This window comes from Leptonotus elevatus, chromosome 21 (genome assembly GCF_054856555.1).
Source record: "Leptonotus elevatus isolate MCC_2025b chromosome 21, RoL_Lele_1.0, whole genome shotgun sequence".
Lineage (NCBI taxonomy): Eukaryota > Metazoa > Chordata > Actinopteri > Syngnathiformes > Syngnathidae > Leptonotus > Leptonotus elevatus.
The window spans coordinates 8,471,410-8,496,982 of record NC_141259.1 but is presented as its reverse complement, the minus strand read 5'-3'; the positions used below and the strand labels follow the sequence as shown (position 1 = coordinate 8,496,982).

At 38.7% G+C, this 25,573-nt stretch overlaps 2 protein-coding genes across 3 annotated transcripts; both read left to right on the top strand.

Moving 5' to 3' along the window:
• Positions 1-978: 978 nt before the first annotated feature.
• LOC147155738 (uncharacterized) lies at positions 979-5,898 on the top strand. Its single transcript, XM_086066307.1, has 3 exons — positions 979-1,236; positions 4,489-4,562; positions 5,069-5,898. Exons 1-3 carry the CDS (start codon positions 1,116-1,118, stop codon positions 5,264-5,266), a joined length of 393 nt encoding a protein of 130 aa, XP_085922433.1. The 5' UTR covers positions 979-1,115; the 3' UTR covers positions 5,267-5,898.
• A 3,976-nt stretch (positions 5,899-9,874) lies between these two features.
• On the top strand, positions 9,875-25,486 carry wwp1 (WW domain containing E3 ubiquitin protein ligase 1). Of its 2 annotated transcripts, none has more exons than XM_086065821.1 (25): positions 9,875-10,060; positions 11,953-12,005; positions 12,942-13,033; positions 15,112-15,250; positions 15,528-15,652; positions 15,808-15,960; positions 16,301-16,370; positions 16,663-16,844; positions 17,086-17,488; positions 17,628-17,723; positions 18,349-18,523; positions 18,848-18,902; positions 19,205-19,289; positions 19,429-19,557; positions 19,819-19,891; positions 19,975-20,046; positions 20,173-20,261; positions 20,346-20,505; positions 21,478-21,611; positions 21,715-21,855; positions 21,941-22,061; positions 22,329-22,433; positions 22,889-22,985; positions 23,075-23,147; positions 24,126-25,486. In XM_086065821.1, the coding sequence occupies exons 3-25, from the start codon at positions 12,964-12,966 to the stop codon at positions 24,223-24,225; spliced, it is 2,847 nt and encodes a 948-aa protein (XP_085921947.1). In that variant the 5' UTR covers positions 9,875-10,060; positions 11,953-12,005; positions 12,942-12,963; the 3' UTR covers positions 24,226-25,486. The 2 variants fall into 2 exon arrangements, with proteins under 2 accessions (XP_085921947.1, XP_085921946.1); XM_086065820.1 differs by having other exon boundaries at positions 16,298-16,370.
• The last annotated feature ends 87 nt before the right edge of the window (positions 25,487-25,573 follow it).

The following is a 25,573-nucleotide window of genomic DNA, read 5'->3' as shown; positions in this document are numbered from 1 at the left end:
TAGCACGCTATTCACGGCACTTTTGTCACTCAAAAGAACGGCTCCACACTGCAAAAAAAACAACTTTTATTGGAATAACTTGATCGTGACATTTTCCTTCTACTCTCTAACGTGGCTACAACTTAACAGTGTATTGGACCGCGTGGAACCACACTGCCCCTCAGTGGCCAAACCGGGTACAACATGAACAGCACTGCAAATAAAAGCACAAAGGCAAGACTGTATAAAATAATTTTTTTAAATCGATTTTGGGACATTTAAAATCGATTTTGAATCGGATTTTTTTGCACACCCCTAATTGATAGTCTTGATTTCATTTTGCCTTACGCAGATTGAAGACGCGAGACGTAGCAAAGCAGCCCCCGGACAGAACCGAGCCTCCTCCATGTTTCACAGGAAGGACAATGTTCTTTCCTTGATTTGCTTCGTTTTGGCGTAGACTTGATGCGTCTTGCCAAAAAAAGTCTCATTTGTCCAAATTTCCCCAAAGCTTTGGGGCTTGGAAATACGCACTGCAGAAAATTCCGGTCTTAACTCGTTTTTAATTACTTGCTTTCAACCGTGCTGTCCCAGTTGGTCATCTCCCATGATTTCGACTTTGGCAGAAAATATGATAGTGCAATCTAACACTGCCGTGCATTGAACTTGGAGTTCACCTTTAATTACTCTTTGGAGGTCATTTGTATCAGCTGTCTCGTCAGTTTGTTATCATGCAGCTATTGTCACTGGAACGTCATTATTTTCAATCTTTTTAATGTCGTCAATTTCAAATGATTTATTGACCTTGGGGGAGTTTTCTTTCAACCAACCAACAATTTTTGTCATGTGCAGAGTTAAAAGTTGAAAGTATTGGAGGGTCAAAACGGAAAATCTAATAGGTCGATGATACTAAAGCGGCTAAGAGGCGTGAAGACAAAAGGGGGGCGGGTACACTGCATGCGTTTGCCTGCTTCTTAAATAAGTCCGAGTGCAGGGAGACACACAGACAAAGCGAGACTGAACCTCTGGCAAGCAGGCCAGGATACCCTTTTTTGGCTTTTATTTTATTTATTTATTTTAATCCTCTCAAGTGGTACCTTGTGACAACAAAGCCAAGGAAGCTGGTTGCAGTCAGGATGAAGCTGTCAGTGTTGTGTTTATGTGTTCTTCATCTGGCCTTTGTCAGCGGAGGATTTCTCACCAGCAACGATCTCCAAAGCGGCAGCAACGATTTCACAAAGATCTCCAGGAGGGCAGGTGAGACGGCGCCACAAGCCGGATGTTTAGTTTTGTTTGATTTGATAGAGTGAAGTGTTATTAATACAAGTAAATGAAGTGTAGCTGAGAATTAAATATTGTGTTTTCTTAAGCAGCCAAATATGGCCTTAAAAAACATTTAACTCATTCACTGCCATTGACTAACGCCTATAAACATCAAAAATTCATTTGAACTATTTCTATTAGTTTAACATTTTTTCCCCACTTTTGTTATCGAGAGTATGAAAACCTAGACAAGGAAAGATTATTAATTAATTATTATTATTACATTTTTTTTATTGTAATTAATCGCATGACTTCAATAGTTAACTCACGATTAATCACAAATTTTATATCTGCTCTAAATCTTTTTTTCTAGCTTTTCATGCTCTTGTTAACAAAAGTGGGGGGAAAAATGTTAAGCAAATAGAAATAGTTCAAATGAAAAAAAAAAGAAATAGTTCAAATGAATTTTTGACGTCTATAGCCGTCAATGGCAGTGAATGAGTTAACTGGTCACCCTGCAATTCTAGAATCAAAACCTCGGAGGAGTTGTTATTAAAAGCCTCAAAACGATGTAACCCATCATTTCTCTTGAAATATAACATTTATCTTTAATGTGGCCCTTGAAGTTATTTTGTAAAACAATAATGGGTGTCGGACAGGAAAGTTAACCCACTAATGATCTGGAGAAGCCACTAATGAAAACAAGATCGAATTTACATTGAAACCAAAATAACATGCGGTATAAAAGTCAATTTTACAATGTGTTTACGATTGTGGTTTTGACTTGCAAAGGCAGGCAACTGCACTGCATCATACTGAGAGCACATTCTCATATTTTTGGTGATGTAGCTGGATAAGCAGCTGAAATCAATTAGACGATAAAAGTAGCTGAAATATTAAGTAACAAAAGTGTTAAAGGTATAGTTAATAGTTCAAACGTAGAAATATGAGATTTGGTTACATGAATAAAATGCTCACAAATTGTGAAAACCCAACAATTGAGGCCGGTTTAAATGTATGGAGGGAAAAAGATGTTTTTATTTTTTTTTAGAAAAAGGCTGTTAAACATATCGTTGCTGCTATGTGAAAGACACTTGTGTCGTTTTTATTTTTATTTAATTTTTTATGTTTTGGGGATGAAACTGAATGCTGACGTCCCAAAAACGTAAAAATCTATAAATAAGAAAAACAAGGGGTGGGGGTAGTGTACATAAATGTTTTTCACATTGCAGTGACGATATGTTATATTTAAAAAAAAACATATCGGCCTTTTTTACATATTTTCTCCCCATACATTTCGATTGGCATCAATTATACGTGGGTCTTCACTATTTGTGAGCATTTTATTCATGGAACCAAATCTCATATTTGTACGTTTGAACCACCTTGTAATTTTTAACTTTTTTTTTTTTATGTTTTGGGGATGAAACTGAATGCAGACATCCCAAAAACGTACGTGTAAGTGTTTTTCACGTAGCAGCGGCGATATAATGTCTTATTTCGCGAAGCTGATCAAAGGCATTGATCCATCATGCAAATGAACTCATTCACTGTCAATTTGTGATTAATCGTGAGTTAACTAGTAAAGTCATGTGATTAATTTACGCCCCAAATTTTTTATAATCTTTTCTTCTTTTATTTTTTAATTCATTCGCTGCCATTGACGGCTATAAACGTCGAAAATTATTTTGAACTTATTTCTATTAGTTAAAAAAAAAAAAATCACTTTTGTTAACAAGAGTATGAAAAACCTAGATTTTTTTTTTCATTGTACATTTAGAACAGATATAACATTTTTAAATTAATCGTGAGTTAACTAGTGAAGCCATACGATTAATTACAATAAAAAAATTAATTGCCTGTTTCCTCTAAAAAAAAAATTTGGGGGGGGCGGGGATTTATGGCAGTGAATGAGTTAAGCCATTTTAGCCAATCACCAATTTTGCATAACATGCAAAATATCGCCCGATCCAGCCATTCAGATCGGTTTAAAGTCTACTCCTTAATAATATCTGCATTTTGCTTTTATATAAAATAATCTTTAACAAGGGAAATCTAATGTAATCACTGTACAGGACAGATTTCATGATTTCTCCTGTTGAGTTGCTTGGGCACAAAGATTAGTGGATCTGTATGCATTTTCATTCCAGAACCGTTTTTCTGCTCCAGCAACGTAACTGATTGCAGAGGAGTTCATTATGCATGCCTGCACGTCAATGCACTTGTGATTATTTGCACATGTGTAAAATCTTTACCTGACACGGCAAAGGATTATCGTCCATCCATATAGGCTTCATGTTGGCTGTAGCGCAGATTTTCACATTTGCTTTGGATGACCTGTCCAATGTCAGACTGTTGTACGTTTCTTTAGCATTTTATGGGTACAAACGGACTTGCATGCGTGTGGTTTGGCGTTAACGCAACAATTTTATTGGATTCGCCATCATTAAACTAATGCAGCCTTCCGCAATAAACGTTGCACTGGAGCTTTTCAGTGATGATTTTTAATGGAAGGTTATAAAGCAGGGCGCCGTACAGCTGGTATGGATTAAAATGAGGCTTATTTTGCCAACTTCCATTCCGAAAGGTGATTTTAATTATTCCTATGAAGATATTTTATTAGATTGCAATTGGTGTATTGTTTAATTCACAGTTGTGAGGATGAGGGTTCGAATCCAGCCTGCCCATGTTGAGTTTGAATGCTTTCACCGTGTGCTTTGGTTTATTCCCACAAAGTTTTCTGGAAATCGGTAATACAAACACGTGCGCGCGCGCGCGCGCGCACATGGACGTGGCCAGTGATTCGTGTCTGAACACACCTGCCGCAAATGTTAACAGTTTTGCACTGGCGCAGGTCTGCACCATCTGGTTGCTCTTGTTTTGACTGACATGGTCGTTAGAGTGAACCTTTTGTGTCTGTTCGACCCTTCCAAGGGAGCGAGCGTTTATACTGTAATCCCAACGAGGCCCTCTAGTGACCGCAGAAGGAATTGACTGAAGTGAAGTGTTCATCCCTTCTCGCCAGCAATGTTTAGTGGCAGGCTGAACAATGCAATGCTCTTAATTAAAGGGGATGACGCATGTTGCATAATTAACCTGTATATATATATATATATATATATATATGTTGTGCTCATAAATTCACATGCCCGTAGGGTAAAAATTGCATTTTGATGAAAGTGTATTTCTAGATACAGCATATCCAAGGATTAGATCGATTAACCATGTTGTGTTTTCTCTCACTAGGCAACATCCCAAACAGATATAGAACACTGTTTGCAAGAAGAGAGCAGTATGAACAGCAGAAGCTTCTCATGATGGCAAGTTGGGATTCATTATTATTATTATTATTATTATTATTATTATCGTTATAAGCGGTTCAGGAAATGGATGGATGGATTATTGTTATTATTATATTATCACCATTATTTTATTTTCATTGTTATCCATTCGTTGTTGCCGGTTGACGTCCATCTTGTTCATATTTAGAAAAATCTATATTAGTAGAATATAGTATAATATAAATAAATTATATAAATAAAGATGACTTGACTCTAAATGACAGATAAATACTTTTAAAATGCAAAAGTCAAATCCTGTTGTTGTTCAATTAATTTTTTTAAAGGTTTGAAAACAAAATATAAGCTCATAAAAAGGAAAACCGCACTGTAGTGGGCCTCGTAAAATGATGTGGTGGGCCAAATTTGGCCCCAGGGCCTTAAGTTTGACACCCGTGCTATACGGAGAGATCCTATTTTTGACTTTCTAAAAGATAATTGTTTATGCCTACTTTTCACCAATGTTTGTTTTTTCTTTTTCTTTTCAGAGGCCTAAAAGCATTCCTGCTTTGAAGGAATCCCCAACCAAGGCGGCACCGAAACCTGCTTCCACCGCATGTTCCCAGCTGGGACAAAGCTGTCTGCCCCATCAGGGCTGCTGTGAGCCGTGTTCCGCGTGCCACTGCCACTTCTTCAAAGCCATCTGCTTCTGCAGAAGGATAAATACGCACTGTAAAAATACATAAAATAATGTATGCATGCTGTATATAGATTGACCAAAATCGGACATATGCAGACACAACTTGGAGTTGATTCGATGGAGGACTTTACATAACCTTTTTTGAAAGTCAAAAGTTTGCACAGCATTCGATGGATTTTCAATACTATCATCAGTATTTGTGTGTGTGTTTGCGTGCTTTTGTTAAAATTGATTATTTTCCGATATTGTATACAGCGGCGCCATAAAGGGGAGAAAAGTAATGGCGATTCTAAAAGGCCTTTGACTGAGGGGGGGCCAGATAAAATATAATTTCCAATGCAGCATTTAAGTGGACAACTGTTTGTATGCTATCTTGCTAATGTAGATATCAGTCTGCTACCTTAGTGTTTTCAGATTCATTATGTAATTTGATTGTTTCCTTTCTATCAGTCTTAAATGTATTATCAGTTTGTGACACCGCGAATACACTGTCACTGCAGCTTTTATGTTTGTGTATGTATACACACACACATGCACAGTATTATATTGCAGACTACAGGGGGCTTACAAAGTACTAGGACACCCAAAAATGCTGTACTTTCCGTAGCGTCTATGAATGAAACTGCTGAGATTGTATGGTTATGTAAGCGATTTAAATACAGCTATGAAAAAAAGGTACTATATTGTGGTTTTTTTCTCTCTCTGTTGTTGTAGAACAAAATGTAATGAAATGTATTTCTGGCATCGGGCCGAAACCAGCGTGAAATTTGGGTCTGTTTAATTGAACAATAAGTTGATACAATATAAGCGAATTGCGCGTTACGTTTGCGCATGCGTGAAGAAAAAAACAAAGAAAAAAAGCGAGGCTACCAACTAACCGTCATTTGAATGGCGGAGATTAGAGTGAGTGGTGAGTCAACCCCCGAAGTCAGTAAACCACATGCTATGCATGTTTAAAATACATTAAATAAAAAAAACAGCAACTTTCCAGCGGTTGAAATTCCAATTTATTTTCAATGACCGTATGGTAGTTTAGCCTACCCACAATGCACCACGCCGCTACCCATAATGCAACGTGCAGTCGAGATGCGCACTTCGCTTATACTTGACGGAAGCCATGACTTCATCTGTTGTATGTATGGCAACAGGTGGATGCACAGGATTAAAGCAAGGTATATTATATTCATACATTTTTGGGACAAATTAAGTGAAATTGGATAACATTCTGCAATGGTGTCACCCGTGAATATCACTCGTGGCAACAACTGGAAAAGATTTACTGTATTTGACAGGTGATGGAGAGAAAATGCATTACAACAAGCAGAATAACAAAGAACAGGTGGGAAACACATGAAGGCAACCAAGGAACAAAACATTTTAGAAAGGAACACGAAACAAGCTGGCAGAATACATAATCATGCGCGCCAAACTAATTTAACATTTTTCTTGAAGTGAATTGAACTGAGCAGAAACTAATAACTTGCCAGGCAGGTGGTTAGCGTGCCTGCCGCTTTTAAGGTTCGGGGTGGAAAAGCAAAATAGAAAATGGATGGAAGGATGAACTGAACAAAACAATCCAAAATGTATACAGTGACCCGCCTCATATTTGTTATTCAGCACATGTGAATTTGCATATTTTTTGGGGGAAACTATCCGCTTTTATGCACTTAAAACATTTGCTGTGTTGTGCTCGCGCTACGGCAATAAAAGTATAGCTTTGTCGCCATCTAGTGGAATCGCTATTTACAACAGAGTTCATTCCCCAAGTACTTTTCTTCTTTCTTCTCTAAACATCCGTTGTTGAGGCTGGTCCTCTTTTTTTAGTGCTACAGAAAGCAAAATACACAATAAAATAGTATGCATTCTTTTGCATAACAATGATTTCAGCCAAGTCACGCAATACCAAGACGTGACCCCAATGTATCAAGCAGATTTTGTGCAGATCATGAGAAACGAGGTCATTTATTATTCAGTCCCTCGCCTTTCATGCGAGGTTGTCTGAAAACTTGACAGTATGTGAACCCACTCATGAATCATAATCACGGCTGAGGTCATCAGGCAGCTCACAATATATAAACATTTTACCGTGAAGTTATACTTAATGTACTTGGTCATTTGCTAAATTGCATGCTTCTATTGTTTCAATATTTCTTTAGGCCCTGACTCCAAATAAATGAAAAATTATTTTTGGCAGGACCAATTAATGAGCCCATCTTGATTTATTTATTTTTTGTTGCCTAGCAACAGATATTCCACCTCAAGTCAGTTTTATGGCATTTATTTTCATTGCATATCAAGAATTGGGTCCACATTTAACACTCTAATGGATCTTAATTTTCTACGCCCTCTACATTTTATAAACATATCGCTTATGACGGTTGCATCTTCTTGGGATTTACATACGCAAAATCTGAAAAACTCATCATCCAAATATGTCTGAAGCTAAACATATGTGGTTATTCCCATATGTGGATCTCTGGAAACATAAACATATGTGACACGAATATACTGAGTGTCAAATACTTGACACCATAAACACAGGCGAATGTTTTGGAGGTGCGAGTTTAAGTGCGAAAACAAATCTTTTGGCGAGGTGTCGTACATTTCACCTGCCACCATCTCCAAATAATACAAAAATAATAATGAACAGTCGCGTTTTTGAAAGGATCCGTACACGGTTCCAGGAAGGTGATCATTCAAATTCTTGCACAACCAAACATTCACATTTGGAATGGCTATTCGTGCTACTTTTTTCAAGTCAACTGAAACTGCTTCCTTTTAGCGATGCCAGCTTTTCTTCTATCACTCATATACTGATGACCTCCAGATTTATTTTCTCTTTCATAGCTCAATAACAGAAACAGCATTTTGGAAAACCTGAAAATATTTATCCAATGATTGTGGTTGTATTCACAAATCGAAAACTGGGGAAACAAAATGTACCCATATGCTTTGATGTTTACACTGACAAGTAGCTGCAAGTGGGTCTGGGTAGTGCACTGACACGTGCACGCACGCACACACACTGTTTACTTGTCGTGAGCACGGGAAAAATCCATTAGTTTATGCAGTCTAGTGCATGGTGCATAAACATACTCTTCTGTCCCCTTATTAGGCAGGCATTCCATGAAGACGTTTGAGTGTTTATTCAATATCTTTTGTGTTCAGGTTAAGGTCACACAATCTGGAGAACTAGTAGGGTGTCAACATATTACTAGTGAAAGAAAAACGGTAGTAGTTGACAACTGAAGATGACTCGTAACATTGTAAAACTCTACTAGTTAACATTTAGAACTTTACTCGTAGTACTAGTAGCGCACAGATGCAACTTTACTAATGCAGCACAGTAGTTAACTAGTAAGGCTTAACTGCATACTAGTGGGACGAGTGACAGTAATAGTGGTGGGGGGGACATTACAAGGGAGACACAGTATTTTGTTTTGTTTTTTACTAGTACGCCCTTGTCATTCTATTGCTTAGTCCTAGTAAGATAACTCTAGTCAGTAGTAGTAGAAAAAAAGTGACTTCAGTGAAGTGACCATATTATGTACACAATTGTTGTTGTTGTTGTTTTGTTTGTTGTTTTAAACAGAAGAAAATGTTCAAAGCTAACCATAAAATGTCCACACACAAAAAACAAAGGAGAAAAGCAGAAACTTACCATAAATGTTTTTGGAATTGGAAAAAAAAGAAGACAGAAAAGAAAACATTCAAAGAGTAACTATGAAATGTCCAAAAACAAAAGAAAGAAATCCCGAAAATTACCATATAATGTATCCAAAAATTGCCAACCAAAAAAGTCAGAAAAGAAAACGTTTAAAAAGTAACTATAAAATGTCCAAAAACAAAAGAAGAAATCTCAAAAATTACCACTAAATGTGTACAAAATTGCCAAACATATCAGAAAATTTATAGCAAAAAAAAAAAGCTGAAAAAAATTAGCCATAAAATGTCCACAAATGGAAGAAGAAAGAAGAAAACTAAAAAATGTCAGAAATTTGACAGAAAGGCAGAAAAGTCAAAAAATGTAGGCCAAAATATGTCTTAAAAATTGTAAAATAAATAAATAATCCCAAAACGGTAGACGGGAGGTTGACGGAAAAGAATATCAAATTATTGTATGCTGCATATTATCTGGTATGGTGCAGCTCTAATTGGATCTCGGACCCTCAGTACATTAGACTAACAATAACACACTGTTTCGTTCAACACAATGTTCAAAGGTTTTGCGGCTCCAGATATTTTGTTATTTATTTGGTCTAAAATGGCTTCTTCTTTTCTTTTCTTTTTTTTGACTCTACAGGTTGCTGACCCCTGAGCTACCCGTAAGTAAAACAAGAAGTCCACTAGTGCAGTTTTGCCTGAGACAAAGAGCATCATAATAAGGAGTGCATTTATTCAGGCTGGATAGCATAGGTAAGGAATAAAAGCTCAAAATGCCAATGTTTACAATGATAAATAGTTGCAAGGTTGTTTGGGTTATGCACTCTTAACACCCCGCACACACAACAAGCACACGGTTCACTTATGACGAGCACGGGGGAAATCCTTGAGTTTATGCAATCTCGTGCATAAACATACCGTAAAGGTACCGGTTCCGAGTTCTTCGTCTGTCCCTTTATTACGCAGCAATTTTGTTTTTTTGGGGGGGGGGGGGGGGGCGCCCGTCGCCGCTGAGTGTGTGTGCGGTTTTTTTTCCTCTCTCTCCCGTCCTGCTTAGTGGTTTGTGTACGGGGATGGCGAAAGAACCGTACAAGATTGGAGGCCTTTACCCTTAACAGGACTGACCGACCCACTGACGCCGTCACAGCCCGTGGGAAAGGAGAGGCGAACGGATAAGGTATTGACAAACGCTACAGCACACGATGGAATCGTCATGACTAAATGACGTTGGGTCAAATATTTCTCACACCTCCTAAAAACAGTTGTCTACGATGGCGGACGATTAGCAAATGCTGCTAAAGTTTGCTATCAGAGCCGGCTAGCTGACTCGGCTCTGTGAGTAATGTTGGAAGCCTTGTGTGCTAGCCGGTATGTAAGTCGGGTACATATGTTTTGATACAACCGAGTGGGGCAGTCGTTCAGACGGATAGAACCGTAATGAAAGTGTTTTCTTGCAACGCTACCTAGCTTTGTAGCTAACCTGACAGTTAGCGGGCTAGCTAGGCTAGGTGACTTTAGCTTTTGGCTGCCGAACATGATCATATCGTTAGCAAGCCTCATCTGACAGATACAAATGTGACCGTTGTAGTTCAAACATTGGTTTAAGATTCGCAGTGAACCACACCACGTCTTGTAAAATGAGCTTTTTTTTGCGGTAAACTTGAGATAACACAAGCAAAGACAGTCGATTGTCCAAAGATAGCAAGTGATGTTAACGTCATTGTTTTGATATCTCACCAAGCTGTTACACTTCTAAAACCAACATTGGGATTCTGTTTCTGAGCAAGACCAGATAATAAGAGGGGCCGATGGTTTAAATCGGCCTTTTTTCTAGCTGAGTAATGACACAACAAATGAACACAAGGGCAGACATGCTGTTTGAGTAGCAATCCAGTTGGTTAGATTGAAACAACCTGTTTTTGTTTTGTCTTGCTTTAATTCCATTTTATGGCAATGGTACTGACATAGAGATGTGGCACACTCTACTTCAGAAAAAAATGAAGATACAGTACTTGTGTATTTAAAAAAAGACTGATATACAAGTACAGATTTAACAACCTCTTACTTTGTAAACCTTATGCTCTGTAATTTACTTAAAGGGATACTTGGCTCATTCAGCCATTTTTAACAGTAAGAAGATAATATTTGGTCTATAATTAATGTGACAACTTAATTATTTTTCATGAACAAAATGAATACCTTTTAAAAACTAATGTTGCTACTTGTTGTCGACTAAAGGTGACATCATCTGTGCTCAGCAGCAGGTAACGACCAACAATAACAATAAAAGTGAATTTGGTGAGTTAAAGAGGAGCTAAGACTAGATGAGAATATGATCCTCCTAGTATCAGGGAAATCTGCTGGGGGAAAAAGTTGCAGTTAATAGTAAGAAATTTATGGTAGAATTAGAATAATCCTGTCTGCTGGTGTTGCCCCAGCAGATGTCTATGTGTCTGTAGCGCCAATAGCTGTCATCATATTTTTCTTCTTCTTCTTCTTCACTGGGTGTAGTTAAGTAAAATGATTCCATTTGCCTCAAATTCTGCAAGACACATTTAATTAGCAATGCAACTGAAAGCCTAACCCATGGAAATATACTATCAGCTGATCAGCTGTCCAACACGTTTACGTAACCGTCATTTACAGCTTTTTAATGATGCACTGACTTGTACACAATGTACAGGCTCATTGTTCTACCACTTAAATTCTTAAACATGCAGGGGAAAAAAAGCTGATAAGTAATCACCCTAGCTTCATTGTACAGTGCATCCGGTAAGTATTCACAGTTCATTTTTTCCCCAAAGTGGAATAAATAGATTATTTACGCGTCCGACACCGATAAAGATGGATAATATAAAATACATTTTGCTAACATAATACAAAATTACAAATATATATCAACGGGCTTGAATTTTCTCTCAAGTAGCTAAAGCGGTCCATCGTAGGTAGGTGTACCAGTCTGTGAGGCATACGTAAAAAAAAAAATATATTATTCACAGAGCAGACTTGAGCCATTTTGTTCTACGTTGGATGTTGTAATTTAAAATACTTTTTTTTTTTTTCTTTCAGACCATGGGACACGGAGTGGGCTAAACTGGAGTATAGAGTAACACAGGCGATCTGTAAGTTTATCAATGTATCCTATCCCAACAGTATAGAGGTTAAGGAATGTAGGACAAATACATTTTATTTAGTTAAATTGTATTTATCCAGGTAAAGCAATCAAGTACTGATTCTCATTTGCAATGCCGACCTGATTAAATGTTATTGATATCCACATCCCCCAATGTGTTTTACAGTGGAACCTTCCAAGAGTCAAAAACTTTTGGTTGAACAGTCATCTTGCATTTTGTCATGGAAAATGTGAGCATCTCAATAAATTTATTCGATTTAGTTAGTTTTTTTCCTCTATTTGTGTTGTTGTTTTTTCTGAAGCAAGAATAGGTTCGTACCAATAATAGCAAAAAGTGTTATGAAATAGAACTGGAAATTGCGATGTAGGAACTTGTCTCACTGCTCAGAACAGTATTGGTATTTGATCAAGCAGAATTTTGAAATAATAGGAGTTTGTCAACAAATATTTTTTCCTATTTTAAAACCAGAGGAGAATAATTTTTCATTTAGTTTGCGTAAACAAGATGAATATTTTTATAATCGTATGACAATTACACTTTTGATCATTTTGCTTACTGTGCATTTAATACATGTTTTACGGTGACCGCAGTTTGTTTGTTCGACTTTGAAGGCGCCACTGTTTCAGTAAATGAATGTTGTCTTTGCAGAATAGTTTGATATTTTTACTGTATAGATTGGCTTTAGCTTCAGGTGCTTCGACTCAACTGGCAGGTAAAAGAGCTCATCTCCACCTGTTGAATAGAAGCACCTGTGGTTAAAGCCAAACTGTTACAGGATTTTTACTTTCTGGACCTGGATTCCCCAACCCTGGGTTTAAGTGAATGCAGATAAAAGAAAAAGCGAATTCCTAATATTTCCAATATATTTTAAGATGTAATTGTGCGAGTTCTATAAAGTATGCTAAACCTGTGTGTCGGTTCAAGGTTTCCCACTGTGGTGGAGGACATGGCCACAGCCTCGCTCAGAGCAGAGTCAAGCCATAACTACAGAGGAACGTCACAGCTCCATGCAGTTGGTGAGTCCACATTATGTACAGTACAATGCACACTCAGTTAGTGGCGATAACACAAATGCCTAAATTTATCATGACTGTCGAGTACAAATATGTCAGCGGCATTGGAATGCAAATGACGAAGACTTTTACGGTGTTGGTTTACTCCCAAGTCGAACACTAATCAACATTTCACAGCGATGAACATGAATCCGAATAAATGATGCATTCAAGTTCAAATAACTGTCGGACCGTTCACTCTGCTAAACACAGTTGCTTGTTGTTCAGGAAGATATGGCGGGATACGCTGTGAAAACAGTTTCAAAAATCACGTTATGAAATAGACACCGGTACTTTCAGTAACCTTTGAAGGCAATTTTATCTGCTTGCACTGCAGATACTGGCTGGTTAGTAAAAGTTGACTCACCTTTATTCTATGTAGTCGGCTGTCTCCTCCTGTAGTTCTAAGAATAACCTGTGAGAGGCAGTATGATAAGATATTGAATCTCAAGTGATGAAACACACAAATAAGAAAGTTTTATAGTAGCTGGAGAAATTAAAGGAGCAAGGCTTAACTGTAAGCTTATTTGGTAACAATAATACATTGCAGTGGAAAAAAATGATATATTTTTTTATTGTGGTGAATGACTTGGGAGACTACACTCAAGTCAACCAGTTTCCCCTATTTGTGTCCGGTAATAGTGTGAGCCTTTGTGATTGTGACATTAAACAGAACAATTAGGGAACAACCAGAGTCCTTGACTCAACCAAACTAGCTGCTGACAACACACATAAGGGTTTGCGGTTATAAATATTAAACAGGTTTAACCTTTGTCCCTTACTGTTTTTTTTTTTATTTAGGTCTGGAAGGAAAACACTATCTTAATGCCACTGTATTAGCACCACTGGATAATCTGCCGGGATAATATTTTACAGACATCCAATAAATAGGCGTTTGCTTACTATAATCGAAAGGGGGAAATGCTCAATTCTGCCTGATTATCGGTATCTATCAGGGTTTCCGCGGGTCATTAAAAAGCATTAAAACTCACTGAATGCGCAAACACGTCATTATAACTCAATTTAGCAATAATAAATGTGCTAAAATATATGTATTTGTGGGGACTTGTGAGTACCATTTTTCCCTGCATTTGAAAATAAAAATGTACTGTTCCTGTCACCAACGTCCAACATGTAACACTAATGCCACCTAGTGGCAGATAATTGCCTCAGCACAAATCCATGACCCAGTGTTTCACACTCCTTTTAAACGTAACCGTTAACTATCAAATTACTGTATCAATGAACTGGAAGATACAACCACATTTGTATTTGGTAGCAATATTTGTCCACTTTTATGTCAATTAACGAGAGTATGAAAAACGTGAAAAATATATTGTACATTTAGAATAGTGCGATTAATTTGCAATTGATTACGAGTTAATTATGAAAATCATCTGATTAATTCTGATTAAAAATTGTAATCAACTGACAGCCCTAATAAAATGAGGGTATATGTAGTACGAGATTATATTAGTTTTAAGTTGCATTAAAAACGGCATTACATAAGATTTGATGGCACCAAACCCAAGGGTATATTTGCACCCTTCTTTCCTGACGTGTGGCTCCAATGTACTGTTCTCCTCTAAGCCTGGCTGTTGATGGTTTATTTTGTAACATTGGGATTGATGGGGTTGAAATGATCCAAAATATTGTGGAAAGTCACAAGAATAATTGGTGTGTCAATGTCTTGGCTGGCATTACACATCACACGATGGACGTGAGAATACTGGATAAATATTATTTGATGACGTTTGGCTAATCACAAGAATAGTTGGATCAGTCAAGACGAGTCAATTTCTCGGAAAACGAGCAGTGCCCTTTGTAAATTGGAATGTCCAAATGTAGCTGTAGTGAATTGATATCTGACATTGTATTCCTTTTATCTTAAAACATTATCTGCTCACCCTGAAACTGCCAATACTACAGGAGTACAGTATTTTATTTGCAGCATTTTTTTTTTTTTAATACTAGTGGCTGATGCTTAAAACGTGGACAATGTGCTGTGTAATTGCTAAACTCAATATTTTCTGTGTCTTCAGTTTCCTGTGCCAAAATCAAGAGGAAGAAAAGCTTGTTTGGAGTTGCCATTTACGTGGAGGTGACAGCAGAGGGCGAGTCGCGTCGCACAGCAAAGTCTCACAGCTCATCCAGTCCGAAATGGGATGAAAGGCTTACTCTGTAAGAGACAACACATTTTTATTTTCTCGTGTGACTAATAAGACATATGTGTTACAATTTTATGTGCAACATATATTGTTTATTTACATATATTCCCACACAGTATGTCACATGATTTATTTTTTTATTTTTAATGTTTGTAGAGACATTTACAGTCTCTGCTCCCTCATACCGTTTTTGGAGTCTTTGTGTTTTTCTTATATAACTCAGCCCTTGGGGGGGGGGGTGTTTGCTGCTTAAGTGTAACTATACGTCTGGCGTGTTTCTTAACCGTTAGGAATGTAACACCGCACAGCCAGGTGGACTTCAAAGTATGGAGTCACCACACCCTGAAAGCCGACGCTCTGCTGGGCAAAGCCTCACTGGACCTGATAGAAACCTTGGAGCAGCATGAAAGCAAATGTAAGATTAAAAAAAAACAATCCTTCAAACACTTGAACATGTTATGTGAAGCAAATACCGCTATGAGAAGTTCACTTCTTTTTTACCATACAGGAGTTTATTCCGTCTTGTCTTGTTTTGTTTTTAACCCATTCATTTTGTTGTTTGCTCCACAGTGGAGAATGTGAAGGAGGTGCTGAAGCTGAGTGTGGAGCACAAGGGCGTCCTGGTGCCTGCGGGGGAGCTGACAGTCTACCTGGATGGGCTTACTGTCGGTGATCAGGAGGAACTGCCACCACTAACCAATGGGAATACAGAAAATGGAACTAGTAAGATCAGCTTCTTTTTGGTGCCTATTCTGATTTCATGACCCAGTAGTGAAATATTTCTGAAAGGGCAAGCAAAAAAAAAAACACTGTCACATTTATTATAGTCTGATAAAGATATAATTACATATCGTTTATTGTGACAAGCATCCCAGTGTTTCTTGGCATGGCCAGTGGGGGAAAGCATCCTTTCCAACAAGATAAGCTCACATTTTAATGTCATGTTTATTCCAGTTCTGATAAAACCCTCATAAATCTTTTTGGGGTCAACACATCAGCACACTTCAGCCACAAATGTATTACTTTCAAATTACTGTTAACATCCTCCACTCCTCTTCAGAAGTCCAGCAGAATGGTGACGCCATCCATGAAAATGCAGAATCTTCTTCCTCTTCCTCAAGGGCTGCCAACAGGTAAAAGCTTTTCAATAAAATCTTTCACATTTGACATTCCCAACCCCATACACGTGATGCTTCTAAAATGGCAGAAGTTCAAATTCAGCCGGTAGTGGTATTGCACGTTTTGTGCCGTCTTGCTGTGAGCGCATTGCTGGTAGTGACAGAATGGTGCAAGCTCATGAAAGAGCTTGCCATCTTGTCAAAGCTGTCTTTCTCATATCAATTGATTTTCATGATCTGTGGTACAAACGTGTAAGGTGCTTATAAGTGCCCTCACCAGATAATGTCATTTTGCTTCCACTTGTAGCACAGTCAATGGGACAGACTTAAGCCTGCGGTCAGCTTCCTGTTCAACCTCTAATGGATTGAATAGTCAGGTGCCTTCCAGTTCCTGTAGCCCAGCCCTAGGTCACGTCGTCAATGGCGACGTCACGCCCAACTCCACACCAAGCCACCAACCCTCAGACAGTGATGCCGAGAGTAGGACTCGTGAGTATAAGATTTTCTTAACAGTTTGCAATAGCCACAGTTGATTTCTTGTGAATTCAAATTTTAAATAGGATTTTAGCTTTGTTACGCATTCCTTAGTGTGTAACCATTGAAGAATGGCAATCTGTTTAAGCAAAAATACATTTTTGAGTTTGTCCAATGACATATCGCATTAGAAAATGCAGATTATGATAGGAACCTCAATGTTTTTGACAAATTGGGTCGTCATCTGATACAACAGGTGACGTGTTGCCTCAAGAAGAAAACCACGAGGACTGTACTCCGGATGCCCTTCTGCCAGATTCCGACACGACTCCAAATGGCACATCTCAGCCGCCGCCTACTCAGGCTTCAACCTCGTCTTCTGCTGCCAAGCCGAATGATGGCGCTGTTGCCGCTGAAGCCACCTCGACTGCCGCTGAGGCCTCCGCGACTGCCGCCTCATCCACGTGCACTTCCACAGCACAGGGCGCCACCGCCATCGAGGCCTTGTCGTCAGTGTCCACCTCCCCAGCACCGGGAGAAACAAATATGTCAGCTGACAGTGGAAGCAGTAGCAGCGCTGCAGCAGCATCTGCAGATGGACCCAAACCCAGACAGCAGGCCCCTGCAGCTGCTGGCACCTCAGATCCTCTTCCACCAGGGTAAAAAAATAAATAAAAAAAATACCATTGTCACATTATTATAATCCCATTTATTTTATTTTCAGAATCTTTTTAGGAAAAATTCTTCCAAACTTGGCAAGTCTGGTCTTTTATCATTAATTACATTATTGTCTCACAGGTGGGAGCAGAGAAAAGACCCACATGGGAGAACATATTACGTAGACCACAACACCAGAACTACTACCTGGGAAAGACCACAGCCACTACCACCAGGGTGAGCTTGAATTTCTTTGCTCTTCATCATAATTTCAAAATTTCCCGTGTACTTTAATTGCCTCAAATTCCAGTTCTTGTGGCCTCAGGCTTCACATTCACATTTTTTTTTAAGTTGACAACTTGACATGAATAATGGTTATTATGAGCATCAAGGTTACTCCTGTGCATTTGCATATAACAATAATTTTGCCATTTATTTTCCTTGGCAGTTGGCAAACTCTTATAGGTTGAATAGATTTTTGCCACAGCTCCACGTTGTCAGGATTCACTGGCAAACCTCAGCAATATTTGCTCTTAAGCTTCACTCTTTACATGTGGCCAGTTTAGGTCAAATATTTTATCATCCAAGCTTACCCCTGAACTACACACATGGCCGATATGAATATTCAGTATGAGGGCTGACTGGGGCAGTCTCATTGGTCCACTGTGACGTGGTCTGTAATTTCTTTGGTCAGATGTGACAAGACTATTGGTATTTATGTTGGCAGCATGAAACGCGTCAGTAAAACTTAATAAAGGCACGTTTTTTTTTGTTTTTTGTGCTGCATGTTTGACATAAAAGGTTCAATCAATAGAAAACAAATCTCTTAAATGACTCTCTTCCCCTTTTGTGTGTCTATTAGATGGGAGCGCCGCGTCGATGACCGGGGCAGGATCTATTACGTGGACCATAATACCCGCACCACCACATGGCAGCGTCCCACAATGGAGTCGGTCCGGAATTTTGAGCAGTGGCAGAGTCAGCGCAGCCAGCTGCAGGGAGCTATGCACCAGTTTAACCAGAGATACCTCTACTCTGTAAGAATATTAGCACCCCATTACTTGCTTGAGCCAATCAAAATATACTCAAGAAATGTTAAAGCAAATCTTTTCGCCGTTATCAGGTTAGCTTTTGGAAAGTTTCTACTTCTAATTCTTTCATCCCTGTAATGATATCTTGCAAACTAATCAAAAGACAGCCAAAGCAGGGACGTATTAAGAAGTGCCAGCAATGGGTTTCTTTACAGCATCATCATAAAGTACATTTATTTCTTCAATGGTTTTTTTTGTACTTTGTGCCATTTTTTTAAAAATGTTATTTCATGAGATTCAGTGTTTAAAAGTGGTGGTCCTCGTTTTTAGGCATCCATGATGTCTGCTGAGAACGATCCACTCGGCCCGCTACCTCCTGGTTGGGGTGAGTTCACATTCTGTTTGACTCAAAGGCTGGACATATTGCATGTGTTGAGGCTTTTATTGATGGTTACAGATGTAGCTTAAAAATATTTTGCAGTTCATATCAGTGATTTGTTGCCGTCGCAGTCTTCTCTCTCCACTCTGTTATTGCTATCGTTTACAGGTCACAGGAAACAGTAACATTTATTTCATTTATCTTTTGTGTCAGTTTACTAAACCAAGATGCATTTGTGTCCCTTGTTTTTAAGTTACTATTCACTTCTTCTTCTTCTTCTTCTTTCTTTTTTTTTTTAAACACTCTAGAGAGGCGTGTGGACTCCAACGACAGAGTATACTTCGTCAACCACAACACAAAAACAACACAGTGGGAGGACCCCCGTACCCAAGGGTGAGCTGTGACGAAATTACAATTAGCAAATTGTTAAAACATTGTTTGGTTCATCTTAAGAGGCACAACAAAACATTGCAATTGAAATTATTTAATAGATTCACACATAAAGTATAAACCATTTTTGTGTGTGTTTCAGGTTACAGAATGAGGATCCTCTACCTGAGGGTTGGGAGATCCGCTACACAAGGGAAGGTGTTCGATACTTCGTAGATCATAACACCCGGACGACGACATTTAGCGACCCCCGCACTGGAAAGTCCTCTGTGTACGATAACAAAATTAATTAAACTACTTGTGCATGTGTTGCAAATGTACTGTAGTCTAAAATGTCAATGTTTAATGGACTATGTTTGTTAGCGACATCTTATTTGTAGGTTCATCATGACAGTGATTTGCACTGAATACATTTTTAGTGACTCTAGACACGGAAAGCCAGGAAACTCTTGGGCACATGTTCAGTCCCTTTAGTCTTTGAAAAAGTCAAATCTGCTACTCAGCTTCACTTTTGGACTTTTTGTGTTTTCAGCACCAAAGGTCCACAAATTGCATACGAGCGCAGCTTCCGGTGGAAACTAGCCCATTTTCGCTACTTGTGCCAGGTTTGTCTCTTTTGTGCTTCATTTTTCAACTGGTCTTTTTAAAACTTCATGGCGGTTTCGGTTCCTATTTTATTTGTACCCAGTCGAATGCCCTCCCTAGCCATGTGAAGATCACCGTCTCCAGACAGACGTTGTTTGAAGACTCATTCCAGCAGGTAATTGAATTGTTGTACTACGTACTTCTCCAGTGTTGTCGTCGGCGCATACACAGTCATAACATACCCAGACTATTACCATTACTAGTTGTTCATGGTGTGTTTTTGTTTCTGTATGCGTTTTAGATTATGGCTCTAAAACCTTACGACCTGAGGCGGAGACTTTACGTCATCTTCCGGGGCGAGGAGGGTCTTGATTATGGAGGCTTAGCTCGGTAGTACATGAAAATGCACAGCTCCATTATTGAAACTTGTGTCTCTTCCCTAATTTCCCGTCTGGTCCTTTTCTTTCTCATCAGGGAGTGGTTCTTCTTGTTGTCGCATGAGGTGCTGAACCCCATGTACTGTCTGTTTGAGTACGCTGGCAAGAGCAACTACTGCCTGCAGATCAACCCAGCTTCTGCTATCAACCCAGACCACCTCTCATATTTCTGCTTCATAGGCAGATTTATTGCAATGGTATGCTCGCAGAATCCCTCTTACTGCAATATTAATGGCTTACAATACAGAGTTGACAAGTGTTTTGATAGTATACATATTTACTTTTGTTTTGTATCATTTTACTGTAATGTAGAGGCGCAATGATTAATTGACAACTAATCTTTTATCAAATCCATAATTATTTTTGATAATCAATCTTCAGAATTTCAGCCTCACAGCAGTAAATGTTCTCACATTAGTGTAGTTTTCCATGAAAGCACGCTGATTATATTTGTGTTGAAGCTTGTGGCAAGTTGGAAATAGTCCACTTTATTTAACAAACATCAAACTGAAATTATTCCCCTTGAAATGTACAATTCAAATAAAAATAAAAAGTATATCTTTTTTTGCTAATCATTTGTAAATAACTAAAAACATTGCCAGCAGACAAAAATCGAATTTGTTTATGGCAGCCAGAGTTTAAAATAACTTCATATCGAGAGGATTTATGGACACCAGTTTTCATGCGGAACTCGTCTGCTTTTTTGTAATGAGGATATGGAGTACAACCAATGAATATTTTATTTTTCTGTCTCTACTGTGCCATCATTTAAGCAGCTATGAATTTATGTATTTGTTTTACTGGGGAGTACTGATCACGTCATTGCCATTGGCTTTGCACATCACTCATTTTAGCGGTCTGTTGACAGAAGGGTCTTAAATCTCTCGTTGTGAAGAGTATTTATGGACCACTCATTCCAGTATGTGCAAGCAATCCACATTATGCTACTGTACTGCGCAGTCAACTAGTGCTAACACAGAACAAGATGTGTTCAGGCTGGTTAGACCAGATTGTAGCAATGACAAGCCATGCTCTGAATTTGTCAAAAACAATAGTCGGTTGCAGGGCACCTACAGACAAGCGACACTCAGAATGCAATTAAGCTAAGCGTTTAGGCTAATACAGGCACAGTCTGTTCTATTGAATCTATTTTGTCTCTCGTCCTTTAGGCACTTTTTCATGGAAAGTTCATCGACACAGGCTTCTCCCTGCCTTTCTACAAACGTATGCTCAATAAGAAGCTCATCCTCAAAGATTTGGAGTCCATCGACCCAGAGTTCTATAATTCACTTATATGGATCAGGTGAATATTTTGTCACCACAGGAGCAAAGATAGTGTGCTATTACTCTACATGTTAGTTGTTACTGTATTTTATTTATTTGTACATACAACAATGTCTTCTTAGGGACAACAACATTGAGGAGTGTGGTCTGGAGATGTATTTCTCAGTGGACATGGAGATCTTAGGCAAAATCACATCCCATGACCTCAAACCCGACGGCACCAACGTCCTTGTCACTGAGGAGAACAAGGAGGAGTACATCAGGTTCTGTCACTGGCAGCTTTTTGAGCAGAAATGCACCTTCTTGATATCATTTTGCATACATGACATATTTAAATGTGGCTTGCAGTTTAATGGCAGAGTGGAGGTTCTCCCGTGGAGTTGAAGGTCAGACCAAAGCTTTCTTGGATGGTTTTAATGAGGTGGTTCCACTGCAGTGGCTCCAATATTTCGATGAAAAGGAGTTGGAGGTAAGCAGAATTACGATTGCTGACTGTGGTGTGTCGTTTGCTCTATTTAGTTGCCTGCAAATCTCGAGACTGGCATCATTAGTTAGTTTTTAATGGCAATTCAGTAGCCCATCAAATTAAAACAAAAACAGATTTTGGTGGGTTCATTTTCAGTAAATTTTGATTTATTACCTTACCTCAGTTTCAAGTCATTTTTGTGATCATTTTATGGGGTTTCCTTTCATTAACTGGGATACCAACAATTTTGTCAATGTGTGTGTTGTCCAGGTCATGCTGTGTGGCATGCAAGAGGTGGACTTACAGGACTGGCAGAGGAACACAGTGTATCGCCACTATACCAGGAACAGTAAACAAATCATCTGGTTCTGGCAGGTACTGTTGTGTATACCAGTACTCCCACATATGCCATCCAGATGCGGAGAAGCATATTTTTCTAATACGAAATATATGGCGGGCTATAAAACCTAAGCTGGATACACAATATCATTCCACCTCAAGCAAATGTCTTCGCTTGTTTGTCCAGAAGTATTTCTACACCTCTTCTTCAGGCACCCAAAAAAGTCCCTAAAAAGCTATTGCTTTACTGTACTTCTATTTATCACATGGATAGCATGTGAATAAAATTTAGTAGTCGGAGTTGCACTCCTTTTTCTTAGAGTACAAATTGAAACAATGTATTGTTTTTTGTTTGTTTTTTGTTTTTTTAATTTAGAATGGGCTTTAAACCCCCCCCCCCCCCCCCCAAATTCCAGGAGTCACTAACTTGGGGAATGTGAACAAATGTTGGGTATGTGTCATGATGTCATCCCTTCCTTCCTCCCTTGCAGCTCGTGAAAGAAGTGGACAACGAAGTGCGTCTGCGCCTCATGCAGTTCGTCACCGGAACCTGCAGGCTTCCTCTGGGCGGCTTCGCTGAGCTCATGGGTTAGCCGGGCCACGCAAAGACTTCAAACATCTTGTTCTGTTATTACTTTTCTGCCCCCTTGCACGCTTGACCTTGTTTTTCACTACAGGAAGTAACGGGCCTCAGAAATTCTGCATTGAGAAGGTTGGTAAGGAAACATGGCTTCCCAGGAGCCACACGTGGTGAGTGCAAGGCTCTTGTCATTTTTTGTTGTTGAGGGTATATTACAACCTCATATGTAGTGGATGTTTGATACCACTTTTTTTTTTCTTCAGGCCAATACCAGTACAAGTAGTCACAGAAAATGATACAAAGTACCAATATCAATGTCAAAGAAAAACAATGACAGATAATTAAAAAATAATAATTTTCCCTTAAAATTGCATCAAATCAATGGCAATTTTCTGTTCTTCCGAGTTCTAGTTCCTGATTATAAAACGGCCACAAGAGGCCGCTGTCGCAAGTACTGAAAATCTGATTCGGGTCGCATTTGCTTGCAGTCTGAACTAGGGATGTACCGAAATGAAAATTTTTGGCTGAAACCGAAAACCGAAAATGAGGAATGCTTGGCCGAAAACCGAAAAAATATTACCTTTTTTTTTTTTTCATTGCATCTATTATAATTAATTACAATTATAATATTATAAACTATTTAGCATGGGCATTTTACCAAAGCACAATATAAATTGAAATGCGTCCACACCACAGACATCAGACACATGTTGGCGATTGGTACACTAAACACCAAACGCGGGGTAAGCAACTGAGCATTTTCTGGCGGTGCAATTGCACTTAATAGTCAATGTACAGTAGTTTGCATGCCCGCCGGTTGGTGTTGAATTGAAACAGACACTTGCTTGCAGCGTTTTTTGGTTTTGTTTAGTTGTTTTGCTTGCATCACCACAACATCCTCTTTCGGCTTGATTATTATTATTATTTTTTTTAATTCGGTGCATCACTAGTCTGAACATAGTCTTAGTGATATAGAGACTATATACCCCAAAAAATTGTCACTAGCATACATTCATGAACAGAGATACATTTGTAGCGAATAATTAATCATTTGCGGTCTTCAACTTTATTGATTCCACTGGCTCATGAATGGATTCAACATTATTGTACATCTACTTAACGTCGGGTCCCTTCTCGTCTACCTGCAGCTTCAACCGTCTGGACTTGCCCCCTTACAAAAGCTTTGATCAGCTCAAAGAGAAACTCCTCTTCGCCATCGAGGAAACGGAAGGATTCGGACAAGAATAGACGAAGCGCTCCTCCCACGTTTTTTCCTCCTCCTCATCACTGATTGTTCGACCGAAATCAATCAAATAATTGCACAAGATAACCACCAAATGTATATAAGCTATTTTATCAGTTTTAACCAAATCTTAATTTGCAGCATCATTCTTGCCGCAATCTTATTTCAGCAGACCTTTAATATATGGAGCCCCCATCAAGAAATATGCAAGCCTCCTTATCTTTAAAAAAAAAAAAATACAGAAAACTTGATTATTATTTTTGTAAATGAACTCGCCCGACTCCTGGCGGCTTTCGTGACATGATTTATTGTGTAACGCAATCTATTTTTTTCTTTTCTTTTTCTTTTTGAAGCTCTAGTTCTATAGAGCTTTTAAGTAGTAGTTGTTTGGATTCTGGTGCCTGAAATCCCTCAAACCAACAACCTCTCATTCAGCTTTCATCAAGCAGTGGATTGAAAAAGCCACTATCGCCTGTAAAATGTTTGTGTGCTTAAAAAAAAAAAAATACAATAAATGAATGACCTGTACAGTTCAGTGAACAAACTGAAATTGTGTTGGCGGGATAAATTAAAAGTAAATTGGTTGCACCCTTGAAATCGTTCATCTGAATTGTACAGGATGTTTTATTTTGATATGCTAACTAAATATTTTACAGGGGAGTGATTTTTATTTTTATTTTTTATGCTTGATTAACTCAGTAGAAAGTACCCACTGACTTTCTGGTGACTTATTGAAAGTGTCGTCGTGTGTGTGCAAGTCCACGGTGACATGTTCCACCTCAGCTGCAGCGGGGCGGGATGACACGCCACACAGTCATTAATAGTTTAGAACAGAACCGAGGTGTCAAATTTTTTGCTCTGCGATTCCAGCAACAATGTGTTTTCAATTATAGAACTAAAGACGCAGCGCTAAAATAATAAAATAACATTTCATGTCAACATTTTATGCATGCATGCAGCACAGACCTTTTAATACCGAAAAGTATTAAGTGGGTAGATGTTAAGATTGTTTTGGCGAATCTAAACGCTGCGTTTTTGTTTTTGGCCGGCCTTCAAGCCGTTAATCCTTCACCTGCATACATTTTATGTCTCATTTGGTATGCCGAGATGCAATCAAACGGTCCAGTTGGCTCCAAAGTGACATGCGAACTTTGCAACTTTTCAGCGGGCTCGCCCAGCATCCCCTCGCTTCCCAGAATTCCACCGTTTATCCTCACTTCACCTCCAACAACGCCGGTGCTTTTTTTTGGGGGGGGGGGGGGGGGTCGTTTTTGTCGGTGGTTTAAATTCAGACTGAAATTTTTGTTGGATCAAGATGTTTTTAGGTTGTTGTTTTTTTATTATTTGTTTTTC